The sequence below is a fragment of the Sinocyclocheilus anshuiensis genome, unplaced genomic scaffold (assembly GCF_001515605.1).
Source record: "Sinocyclocheilus anshuiensis isolate Anshui unplaced genomic scaffold, SAMN03320099.WGS_v1.1 scaffold412, whole genome shotgun sequence".
NCBI classification, from domain to species: domain Eukaryota; kingdom Metazoa; phylum Chordata; class Actinopteri; order Cypriniformes; family Cyprinidae; genus Sinocyclocheilus; species Sinocyclocheilus anshuiensis.
In genome coordinates, this window is record NW_015558661.1 from 2313234 (window position 1) to 2326513 (window position 13280).

The window sequence follows — 13280 nt, forward strand, 5'->3', positions numbered from 1 at the left end:
GCTATTCCAGCATCAAGCACTCGCATTGATTAAAGAGTGACTGGTTTGCCTATGTATTGTTTTTTTCTCTCTCTCATCGCTCTTGTTGTAATGTATTGGGAAGCCAGAATTTGCATCCATCAACAGAAACATGCATTAGCCGAACTCTACCAAACCATATTACAGATACATTGTCAGATTTAAGTTGAACCGCGGTCCTAGTGTATGCCGAACCGTGCGTGGAGGACGGTACGGTTAGATTTTTTACCGAGAACCGTTGCACCCCTAATATTTATAATAATATATATTTATAATAATAATTACTAATACTACTACTCATAATATTTTTTATTGTTTTTACATAGAAATATATCAGGGCTATTAAATTAGTTTAATTTGAGGGCCGGATTATTGAATTGAAAATTTGAAGGGGGCCAGGGGGGCATCCCGATCTCTTTCTGGGGGGCCTATAAAATTAAATTTAATTTGAATGCATATTCAGCAGTAAAATCAACTAATATTACCAACACCAACGTCTATAAAAAAACATTAGTGCTGTCTGTCAGTCGAAAAAAAAAAAACTAATTCTAGTGAACTAATTAATCACATTTCTCTGTAATTAATCATGATTAATTGCATGTTAATATATTGTCATAATTTCACATTGAACCTCCAAATTAATGTAGAAACAACCCATATTTTAAATGTTTAATGGCATCTCTTTACTAAGTAGCCTATTATTAACAAAGGCCAGTATTTTTGATACCAATACTGCTACTGATGTCTCGATTAATTGCATTTTCATCTCAATTTTAGCCATTAATTATAGCCATTCAACATTACAGTATATTTTTAACATTTAGTAGGCTCTTACTAAATTAACTTTTAATTTAAGTGAACTTAAAACAATCTTCACATAACCTATAAATTGTATTTTATAGTTTTGGCATAATTGTGAGTTTTTGTCCGTTGAAGAGCTACTAGCATGCTGTCTGAAGCGTCTCAGCGCATGCATACAGCAGAACGAGCAGCCTTTTTAAACTATACTCCATGTGATAATCATCTTCGTCCAGTGTCTGCGCTATTTCTCGCCAGAAGTTATGACAGATAACACTGCCTTTATACTCGATGAAACTATTGTTGTGGATATCTCATAAGCCGCTCACACAAGCGCTTGTCAATGCTGCCGTCTACTGATGTTGCGGTCTCCAGTAGGTTGTTGTTGTTGCGTCTCTTCCTTTTCTTTTTCGGCTGTAAAACAACGGCTCCGGCCAGTGATGCCACCGTGTGGACAAACTAATTAGTGCAAAAACAATTCAAGGCGTATGTGCGACCTGCGTGTACTCTTCCCTCAGGCCGGATGAAGATGATTGGCGGGCTGCCAATTGAATAGCCCTGAAATATATAATGAAAAATATATATATATTTTTTTTTTGTATTAATATTATTAATACAATACTTTGTTGGGTCACCACTTGATGTCCAATCTTGAAAAAAAAACCCCCCCAGATGAGAACCACTGCTCTCTATTATACACAAATCCGCAAGCACAATTTTGGCTCACTGTGACCTCAGATTATGCTAGGGTGAAAAATAAAAGCAGTTCGGGAAAAATAATTTTCTCACCTTGAAGAACAAGGACACAGATCTGAGAACTGCTCCTGTGCTTAAACACAGTGTCAACACATGCAGCTGAGGACATGAACCAAGACACCAATGTGAAATGGGCTGACAAAAGCTCCTACACAATGAAGATAATAGCTCGGCAACAATGGAGCTAAAGAACAGCCTGCGGGCCAAGTAACACAGCCATAATTGAAACGGCTAATTCGCTGTCATCAAAAGAAAGAAAAGCCCATGTGCTTGCAAGTCAACTTGAAAGCAACAGCTGATAGCTCACAATAGCCAAAAACGATTCCCATTTCTTCTAAATGGCTAGATTATAGAAGAGTTACAAAACTTGTACTAAAAACACACAGGCACAGTTGCATTTATGTGTGATTGCAATGGCAAAGGCGCATGCCAAGCTGCTGGATAGTGTACAAGGGGTCTTGCTGTGTTAGCCCTGTCTCAGTCTACTGAGCTAATGAAGTCAAGTGAGGTCCACTGGCTCTGGAGAATAACACACAGACTTAATCAGCCTGGGCCAGGCACTTCGCCTTGCTAATGAGAGTGTTCACACAGTCCCCAAGTGTACATGAGCATGTATGCATGTGTGTGGACAGTTCAATTCACCCAGCTTTGGCCAAACAGGTAGGGAGAAAAAAAAAAGAGCCAGCTTTTTATCCATTTTGCGCCTGCAGAAGGTTACTTCACCTCAGGTTGTGGACCTTCTGTTTGTCTGGAGAACTGCAAAAGCTGCAGATGGTTAAATACAGATTAAAAGATGGTTTTATACAGATTAAAAAAAAGCATAATAGCCTACATTGAAGCTAGACAAATTAGCGAGAAGCCAACATGGACAAGTTGCATAACATCCTGGAAACTATGAAAAAAATAACTATGCAAACAGATTATCGTAATTATAATATAAAATACTTCTATGAATATGTTTTAAATGTATAAACATAAAGTGTAAAAATTATTATATGAAATTATTAAAATTAGTATTTTATTAGAAGATATATTAATACATTAGTAGTTTGAGCTACAGATAAATTTATGATAATAGCCTACACTGAAGTTAGAAAAAATAGTCAGAGGCGAACATGGACAAGTTGCATAACATCCTGAAAAAAACCCCATAAAAAAATAGCTATGCAAAGAGATTATTATGATTATATAATATACATTTATAATTATATTTTAAATATATATATATATATATGTATATATAATATACATTAAAACATTTTAAAATTTTAAAATTCATATACAGAACAATTATTATTATTATTATTATATGTAAAATATATCAAGAGGTATAAAATAATTTATTTTTAATACAAAACAGTTTTACATTATATTAATACAATCGCTGTTGACCTCTAACAGCTATAGTCAGTTAAGATGCAGATAAAAAAAAACATTTAAAAGTAAAAAAATACGGATGATATATGCCAAACAGCCTATGTTGATCTGTAATCCCAGCAAAAAGCTTTGCCTCTTCTTTCAAAAATGGATCAAAATATGTCCCTTGGCTAGCCTACCCAGACCATGCTCTGCACTCTTTGAAGTCACAAGGGAAGCTCACATAACACTAATAGCCTAGTCGTGCTCCAAATGGCTGAGTCACTTTTTCCCCCCCTTTTTTTGCTCCAGTGGTGTGCTGCCTCACTACCCAGCAGCTCCCAGACCATGCTGACCTTAAACCTGAGAAAACACACACACACACACACACACACACACACACACACACACACACACACACACACACACACACACACACTTTTCCATGGTTTCCATGTTTTACGGGGGCTCATAATGGTTTTTCTACTGTCCAGACTGTATTTTCCATCCCCTTACCCTAAACCTACCCTTCACACAAAACTACAGGCATTTTTACATTTTCAAAAAACTTAATTCTGGTTGATTTTTAAGCTTGTTCCAGGACGTGAGGCCTCGAAAGCCCCAGAAGAAAAAACAACAACAAAACAGCCACCACAACCGCTGCTGTCAGAAAATAATTTGAAAAAAGACAACACAGGAAAGAAAAAAAAAACTGGCGCAAGATTCACTGTACATACTGTACCCTGGGTTGTGGCAGGCGGCCCAGACTGGCGCCCTGCCAAGTCCACAATAAAACAAACAGAGACGGCGTGCACCAGCCGAGAGGAGCGAGGGTGTGTGTGTGTGTGTGTGACTGAAATGGTACACCACAATACACACCACATACCTAATACCATTCTTCAGCACCTTCTCCTGAAGACGAGGGAGCGGAGGAGGTGGAGGGCAAAGCCACTTGCTTGGTGTCACTGATAAAAATCAAACCGCTCAGAACAGGAAGGATAAAAACAGAAAGTTTGCAATGAAAGAACAAAGCAACAAACAAAAAAAACAAAACAAAACAATCAAAGAGCCGCGCTGTGTCTCTGCCTCTCTGCCACTGTCTGTGTCTATAAAAGTGTTTCCACTGAAAAGCTTGAGCATTACACAAGAGTGAAGCTCTCAAGAGCCAGACTGCTACAAACAAAAACCAGGTTAGCGCTGTGTGTCAAGCATCGTGCATATGAACGTTAAAACTGTTTTGCTCTAGGGTTTTTTTTGTGTTCTGTTTTGATGCACTAAAAATAAGCCGCCTCGCAATGCTCACTTATTCTGCCTGTTGAGGGAGGCTGTCTGGGGCTGATTCTTTTGGTAAAGATCTTAAGGAATTATGACTAGTTCTTCTGCCATTTTAAATGCAAAACTGCTATCGTGATTACAGACATTTCTCATTTTTGGCTCAACTTTACGAAGGTGATGTAAATTTAGCAAAAAAACTGAAACTGTATGTGGCAGAGTGCTTAATGAACACAGCCCATGTGCAGATCCCATCATCGCATGTCTTCTGGTGTTTTCCATCAGGTTTGTTTCAGAAATCCGAGATAAGTTCAGAAGGGAGCACTTCAAAACACCTGTTTCTGATGTGAAAATTGATTTAAGTAAAACAGCTTATTCTAATATTAATTTTATGAAGATGAAGGAGAAGAGAATTAGAATAAGCTGATGATGATGATAGAAGGAAGAAGCAGCAAAAGATAGAGATGATGAAGAAAAAGGAGGTAGTGGTGCAGAAGAAATGCAGGGGAAGAAACAGCAGCAGCAAAAGAAGAGGAAGAAGAAGAGCAGAGGAAGAGTAAAAGCATCAGCAGAGGAAGAAGCAACAGCAACTGAAGCAGCAACAGATGATGCAGCAGAGGACAAGGAAGAAGAAGAGCAGAGAAAGCAAAGCATCAGCAGAGGAAGACGAAGTAGAGGAAAAAGCAGCAGCAGCAGCAAAGGAAGAAGCAATAGACGGAGAAACAGCAGCAGAGGAAGAATCAGCAGCAGCAGCAGCAGCAGCAGCAGCAAAAGAACAGGAAGAAGAAGAGCAGAGGAACAGTAAAAGCAGTAGCAGAGGAAGAGCAGATGAACAGTAAAAGCAGTAGCAGAGGAAGATGAAGTAGAAAATAAAAATAAAAACCTGCACAGGAAAAAGAAGCAGCAAAGGAAGAAGCAATAGATGGAGAAGCAGCAGCAGAGGAAGAAGCAGCAGCAGCAAAAGAACAGGAAGAAGAAGAGCAGAGGAACAGTAAAAGCAGTAGCAGAGGAAGATGAAACAGAAAAGCAAAAAAAAAAAACAGCACAGGAAAAAGCAGCAGCAAAGGAAGAAGAAATAGATGGAGAAGCAGAAACAGAGGATGAAGCAGCAGCAAAAGAAGAGGAAGAGTACAAGCAGTAGCAGAGGAAGATGAAGTAGAAAAGCAAAAAAACAGCAGAGGAAATGGAAACAGCAGCAACAACAGAAGCAAGAGATGAAGAACCAGAAGCAGCAGCAAAGGAAGAAGCAATAGATGAAGAAGCAGAAGCAGTGAAAGAAGCAGCAGCAAAAGAAGAGGAAAAGTAAAAGCAGTAGCAGAGGAAGATGAACAAGTAGAAAATCGGCAGCAGAGTAAGCAGCAGCAGCAAAAGAAAAGGAAGAAGAGCAGAGGAAGAGTAGAAAAAGTAGAAAAACAACAAACAGCAGAGGAATAGGGAAGCAGCAGCAAAGAAAGAAGCAACAGAAGAAAAAGCAACAGGTGAAGATACAGCAGGAGAAGCATTAGCAGCAACAGATGAAGCAGCAGAAAAAGATAAGGAAGATGAGGAAGCAGAACAGGAAGAGGAAGCAGAACAGGACGAGGAAGAATCATGTTTTACAACTTCAAAAAACAGCATTGTTGTTTGAGAAAATGAGATTTGAGACTACGTTTAAATCTGAGGACACTTGAGCCACAGGGGCCGACATTCGGACTACAGTAAACTCCCGCAGTAATCCAGAGAGGGTGAAGTGTGAGGCCCCGCAAACACTAACAACACATCAAATGGCACTCAGTCCTTCTGTTTGGAGAGTCACTGAGCAAGTCAGTGGCTTTACAAAGGCCTTTTTGAAGCGTTCTCTAGCCCACAGTCTCATGCAACCCAGCTTCTGAGCGCAGGATTATCCGCAGCCATATTATCCAAACTGCACAAGCCAGTCTCCCATAAGGATTTCTGGATTACTATAATGACACGGAACATACTTTCGCATGAGTACAGGCGTCTCTGCGGGTCAGTGCGGAATACCAAACAGAGGTATTCATCGGAGTTCAGACTCGGCCTATTTGTCTCATCGCAGAACAGCTCTCATAAATGTCACCATGCAGTACATGCTCCGTGGGCTGCCATTATGAGCGCACGAGTACTACAATATCTCCACAGAGTCTGTTATTGAACATGCATCTTGGGATTTGAACAGCCTCTAAAATAAACATTAGATATTTCCTTAGAGCAGCGTCTGCCATGCTGAGTCGTGCATAAATTGAATTGGGCGGCCCAGCGTGAGATGTCACTCATCTCTCCACTCCACGTTTTTAAACGTCCCTGCAAAAAGTCAATCTCATCTCAATATATGAAGATATTGACATTGAAATATTCCACCGCTGCGAGGCAGAAAGTTGGAAAGGTTTGGTGGTGTAATCTGTGAGTTTTTTTTTTAACTAATCTAATCTAATCTAAACCCCTAATTACTGTGGAATCAATTACCTCGGCACAGCACTCGCTCTTAATTATCATAAACATGAGTGCGCTCGATAGGGGGGCAAAAAGTCTACAAAATTTGACCATTGTGCATATCTGCTGTGCGGTAAGGACTTTGGCTTCTCTGGCCTGTGAATTTGGCAATCGCAGAGGGAGGGGAAGGTAGATTCCTGTTGGCCTGGGCTGGAAACCTGGAGTCCCACTGCTTTTATAGACTCTATATAAACCAGATTCACTACAGACCACGAAAAGAGCACTTCTCTATTAAAGAAAAGACTCTCCACTATAATAAAATAAAATACAGCCTCCAAAAATTAACTGGAAACAAATGTAGATATTCCAGGATTCGACCTATAGAATAGATAGAAATAGACTACTGTTCAAAAGTTTTGGGTCAGTAAGATTAGAGTTTTTAAGTAAATTAATGCTTTTATTCAGCAAGGATGCATTACATTAATCAAAAAGAGACAGTAAAGACATTTATAATGCTACAAAAGGTTTTGACAAAAGACTTGTTCTTTAAGTTTTTTCTGTTTGTTTTATTTTTTTAATTTATCAAAAAATCCTGAAAGAATGAATGTGGTTTCCACAAGAATATTAAGCAGCACTGTTTTCAACTGTTTTTGAGCACCAAACCAACATATTAGAATGATTTCCTGAAGGATCATGTGACACTGAAGACTGCAGTAATGATGAGGAAAATCCATTTACAATCACAGAAATAAATTACATTTTAGAATGTTAAAATATATATTTTTTTATTAATTTAAATTGTAATAATATTTCACAATATTATTGTGCTTTCTATATTTTTGATCAAATAAATGCAATCTTGATGAGCATAAGCAACTTCTTCCAAAAATATTTTTACAAAATACTGAACCCAAACATAGGTCAAAATTATTATTATTTTAATTATAACATTTTTACAATTATTTAACACTAATTTAATGAAACCATAAAATTATTTAAAATTCTGTTGATTGCAATTCAATTCCTCTTCCTGTCATTCCAATTCAACTTTCAAATGCATGAACATGAATTCATAATTTCACCCAACCCTTAAAAACAAGCATCCTTATTAGTGATGTTACCTGAGTGAGACAGCAAGTGCATCCTTAGGCGCAGACTGTCTAGGAAGCGTTTTCCACAAAGCTCGCATCCGTAGGTCTTCATTCCGCTGTGCAGCTTCCTGCGGGGAGAAACACGACAAAATAACATCAGCCAACACCATTTATGTCACTCGCACAAAAACCAGGAAAGCACCTGGGTATACTAGAGATTCGACTAGCGTGCTAAATGGCAAAGACAGAATAGCATAATTTTACTTCCCACCACATGTCCTTTCACTCCTCTTACACCAGATAACAATAAGGAGGGTATTAAGACCAGAGCCCTTGTTTTTGGGAAATACTAAAGTGAGGTTTGTAAAACCGCTGTTTATCTTCTTGAGAGTGGAATAAAACATTGTTTGCAACCATATGAAGCTAAACTTGCACATCTCCGTGTCACTTCAGCCAATTATTCCCATATTTAGACAATCATATGTATATTTAAGCCTATCACTACTGTAGATGTCATGAAATGCCTTGAAATCGAAAATTATCAATGGCACATGCGGTTTCAAAGTCCTATTGTTCATTCATTCAGCTCCCCAAGCGGACATGAAGGAGCCCTTTATCTAAACAGGAACATATAGATGGCCATGAGTCCCCAGATAAGAGTGACTATAACGGCTGAATTTGGCTGCAGGGTCCATTTCAAACAGGGGTCAACTTTTCATGAGGCTAAAAGAGAAACATTTGTTCTCTTAAATTATAACATCTCAGAGTATCGGGGAAAGATTAACCCAACAGAATGGAGACACAAAAGCATGAGTCAAGTGGACTTTCAAAGCAGCTGTGCAATTAACGTAGTTAAGTGTCTAAAACATTGCTTAAGAAATCTACATTTTCTCAGTCCAATCAAGTTTTAAATCACTCATGTTGCTTGCAACTACTATAATAAAAAAACAACAACAACTGCCAAGTAGTTAAAAAAAAGTATTTTTTCCCTTTGGTCATGTCTTATCTCGCCTACGGCACCAAGTGAGTCAGGACTGCCACATGGAGCCCCATTGAGTACAGGAAGAGACAAAGATCTCCTTTTGTTTCACTGTCCCTTGAATAAAGCCTGCAACCTGGTGCAGACTGGCTATGTTTAAGTGTATTTAACATTTCAATCATTAGCATTCTGCTTTGGCCCATACCCATGTGTGGATTCAAATCAACTAGTGAATGCACATGTGTGACTTTCTCAGGCTTCAAAACAAAAGATCTCGAGCATCTGCATCTTTTCAACCGCACTAATCCTCAGATGCATCGCATCCGATTGCTAATAAGCAAGTAGAAACAATCGAAAGTCAATGCAAGCGAATTAACAAACTCAGGCTGGTCACTGCCACTCGTTAAGAATATGAAACTCAGTCATGGCAGGTACAGTAAGTGGTTTTATGGGTTGCGGTGCAGTGACGAGCTGCTCAAAGTACTAGGTTTGTAAGAATGCCGCGAGAACACTGGCGACTTGCTGCGAGTGGTGAACTGAATTGGTTTTTATTAGCATGCTTAAAGCATTTGGTAATTGTTTCCAGAGTGGTAATTAGCTCATTGTTTGCACTTTAGTGCCAAATGTATACATCTTTAATGAGGAACAAAGACGTGTACTTTCTTCGCTTTCTATTCATACTACATAGATAACGCGCACTGCACAAGGCAGGTTTTTGTTTCTTTTAAACGGTGTCATTTTCATGCTAGTGAAATCCATAATCTGTTTGGTTCAGTTGATTCTTTGGTTGATTCTTCTATAAAGATGCACTAACCAAAAACTATTTTTATCAAACAACCCCTCGTTTCTGTTTGAAGTTGTGAGAATCAGCGTCACATGCTGGGTTGTAACGATTTAAGCTTTTATTCTGTTCTTATAAACAAGAGTTGGCAGAACATGGAAATAGTGGCAAGAATTATGAAGCAAGGAAGTGTGGTTTAACCTCAGCGAGAGACAGAAAAAAAAACACCAATGGAAAACAATTTGGGGGTTGAGATTGCAAAAGAGAGACTTCAGAAAAGAAACAAAAAGGGGGGGGTGGGGGGTGGATGAGAGAAAACTTGCAATGCATCCAAAATCCGGATGGCTGTCTTCTAGATGGGGATTGTGGAGACCCAACAAACAAAGAGAAGAATGAAGCAGCAAAGCCCTTTGGCAAGCAGCAAGTAATTAAAAAGGCCTGTAAACGCCTTCCAGGATAAAGGGCACTTCAAAAGACGGGCGGGCGAGTGAGCGCGCGAGGGGGAGCTGGGAAAAGCCAGGGGTCTGTGCACCTTTGGGATCTGTGCTAATGCGGCACAATACAGAGATACTGTAGGGGGAACACTCAAAGGCCTTTGTGGGCCTTCAATCTAGCCATTGTCCCTCTCCTGAGGTCTGAGGAGAGCGCGCTTCCACTGATTAGAGACTGACAGAGAGTGCATACTGTCGGAGTGACCCTACGAGCCCTGAGGGGACATTTGAGAGCTGATAGAAGGCAGACTGGCTACTTGAGGCAGGAAGGACTTTCACTATATATAGTACATTAGAATAAGAGACTTGTGCAATCATCAAAACTTTTACTACCTTAACAAATGTCACTGTGAATTAGGATTGCGCAATATATTGGCAGCAGGACTGTTGAAAAAAAAAACATTTTCGTTACTTAAAATAAATGTTAACTGAAAAAAATATATATTTCAGAAAATCACCAAAACATTATTTCTCATTTTCATTAAGCTTATCTTGATAAAAACTGAAAACTAAAATATAACTGAAATACAATTAAAATCTATATTGACATGCTTTAAAAACAAATAAGGAAAAATAACAACAAAATTAAAGAAACAAAATAAAAAAATACAAAAATAAAAAAATAAAAATGATTTGTACATGATTATATCCCCTATTTTTAAATTTGGATTACCTTTGCTGTCATCTAACACTCACTTACAACTGATCTTGAGAGTACACTAATAATTCTAATCTTTCTTCTAATTCATTTAGAGATTTACCAAATCTCTAAATGAATATCCATTTTCATAGTACTGTCATGTGATGCCTCAATTAATTTGTAGTATTTAAATGTTTAATTAAATACGTTTAATTTAATAACAAAACAGTGCCAGCCACTTAGTTTAAAGTTTTATTTTTGATTTAAAGACAAAATAGTGTTGGTTATATAGTAATGGTCATATATTGGTAGTCAATAATATTGGTCATATGTTGATTGTTAGCTATGACATGAAAATACATATCAGCATTATCTATCATGCATCCCTAGTCCCAAACCTACTGAAGAGTGACTGCATTTGATTTGACCTTTATTGAAACAGTCAGACGTTTACATGCAATACCACAGTTTGCTTAAAATCAGAGGGAGGTAATTAGTTTTATCTGTGCTTCATTTTTAGAAGACGACCCTGAATATGACATGCTCAAACCTGCTTCCAGCATGGAGCGCGGCAGTCCTGTCATAAAGGCAAAGTCGCCGGGGCACCTGCCCCTGCAATACCGACAACTTCTATTTTCTGGACAACGAGAAGTAAAGCCTCTGTAGATTTTATGGGACATATATGCCCCCACATCCCACCTCTTCAAGACACACACACACTCCGTATGTGTGAACTATGGCAGTTCCTTTTCCCCTCAGGCCTCTCCAACCAGCTGTGCTCTGGCTTTGCCACAGAAACTGTAGATGGTGTGTGTGTGAAAGCAGAAGAGAAAGGGGAGGGGTGCACTCTGTGTGCCTGAAACAGACTGACTGTAGTCATTAAGGAAGCAGGCATAAAACTCTCAAGCCATTTACTCCGTTAATAAGCGACTTTGTCTAACAGTCAGTTTTGACAACGGCAATAAATTTTAAATTTATGTCAACAAAACATATGCTGAACACCTAATTTCAATGCCGGTGTGGCGTGCTGGCTCGTAAATCAGCCCTGTGTTTGAAACCCGAGTAGATTACGGGCCTGTGTTATTGAGCTGTTAGAGCCCGGCCCATATAAACCTGAACTTTCTCACTCCTGAGTGGACCCCAGGCCGTACATCATAGCTAGGAGTTCCCCTGACAGTGTGGCCTGCTCGCTGCCCCCCAGCAGGCCGGAAACCCCAAAAACACTAGGTATAAATGGCATGCGTGTTGGTGTTCAACAATGACTGGTTGGATGCCTGAAATGACTACTTGACTGATCAGTCTTTAAAGAATAGTTCACCTAAATATCAAGATTCTCTCATGTATGACTTACTTTTTTTCTGAGAAACACAAAAGATATTTTGAAGAATGTTGGTAACCAAACAGCTTTGGTGACCATCGACATACATAATATGGCACAAAAAAAACAAACAAACAAACTGACATTTCTCAAAATATCTTCTATTGTGTTCCACAGAAAAAAGAAAGTGATACAGATTGGGAATGATATTTAGGTGTGTAAATGACAGAATTTTCATTTTATTGGGTGAACTATGCCTTTAAGGAAAATCTGACCCTTATTGGACACTTTATGGGGTGTTTTCATAGGGAGATGTCCTTGCATTTAAAAAAGCTAATTAGAGAACATTCAAAATCAGCATGAAATGCACAACAACTTCCAAAGATATTCATCTGAATGTGTATGGCTTTTCAGAGAGGGTTTAACCATCTGAACACCTAAAGAGCATCACATTGTCAGCAAACTTAGGAGGCAATATTGCACCTTAATGCTTAATCCACCTGTCAAAATAATATATATATATATATATATATATATATATATATCTATATATAATGTAATAAGGTTTAAGTTAAAGCACTAAAATTCTTAAATGGAAATGAATAAAAACTAAATCTGAACTAAAACTAAAATTAAAACTCAAATAAAAAATAATTTAAAAAATACTAATAAAAATCACAAAAGTATATGATAAAATTATTTAAAGATTTAACTAAAATTAAAATAAAAACTGAATATATATATATATATATATATATATTAAAAAAAAGACAAACGCAGTGTATCTACTACTGTAGAACAAATTCATGTCAGTGGAGATGACAAAAGAAAGCAGAAAAAGTTAGCTCCCCAGTGTAGGAGTTTCTTGATTCTCCAAAAAAGACTGCAGCAAGTGTTGATCAACAGTTAATTATTTTTGTGCACTTTTGTATAGCTATGGTTACGAACTCTTTAACTCCACTTCCCTACTTTCATATCTTGAATGTCCATAGGCCAAAAACAACAGAAAACACACAAAAAAAGTGAATGTGACCGATAAAATGTTTTGCTATTTATGTAGATATTCCAATGATATTGTTATTGTGAATTATTCTGGCCACAATAATCATGTTCTAAAAATCTGATATTGTGACAGCACTACATCAAAACTTACATTCAGATAAAAATAAGAAAAAAAAAACAGTTGACCTCAACTAATCGACAAGATGTTGGATGGATGGATATATATAACACATGCATTCAAATTCCCTTCAATAAATTCCTTACGAATTTTGAACTATATTTAAAGGGGTCATATGACGTTGCTAAAAAAGAACATTATTTTGTGTATTTGGTGTAATGAAATGCGTT

At 37.9% G+C, this 13280-nt stretch overlaps 2 protein-coding genes across 5 annotated transcripts in view; one reads left to right on the forward strand and one right to left on the reverse strand.

The window, feature by feature from the left end:
- The window catches only part of LOC107681083 (zinc finger and BTB domain-containing protein 16-A), a 138364-nt gene that overhangs the window by 63187 nt on the left and 61897 nt on the right, over window positions 1-13280 (reverse strand). For all 4 annotated transcript variants that reach the window (XM_016477242.1, XM_016477241.1, XM_016477240.1 and 1 more), the window contains one exon: window positions 7752-7849. In XM_016477242.1, coding sequence (XP_016332728.1) covers window positions 7752-7849 — 98 coding nt within the window. The remainder of the gene's footprint in view (window positions 1-7751; window positions 7850-13280) is intronic.
- Window positions 4005-5142, forward strand: LOC107681084 (NF-kappa-B-activating protein-like). Its single transcript, XM_016477244.1, has 2 exons — window positions 4005-4118; window positions 4486-5142. The coding sequence occupies exon 2, from the start codon at window positions 4700-4702 to the stop codon at window positions 5003-5005; it is 306 nt and encodes a 101-aa protein (XP_016332730.1). The 5' UTR covers window positions 4005-4118; window positions 4486-4699; the 3' UTR covers window positions 5006-5142.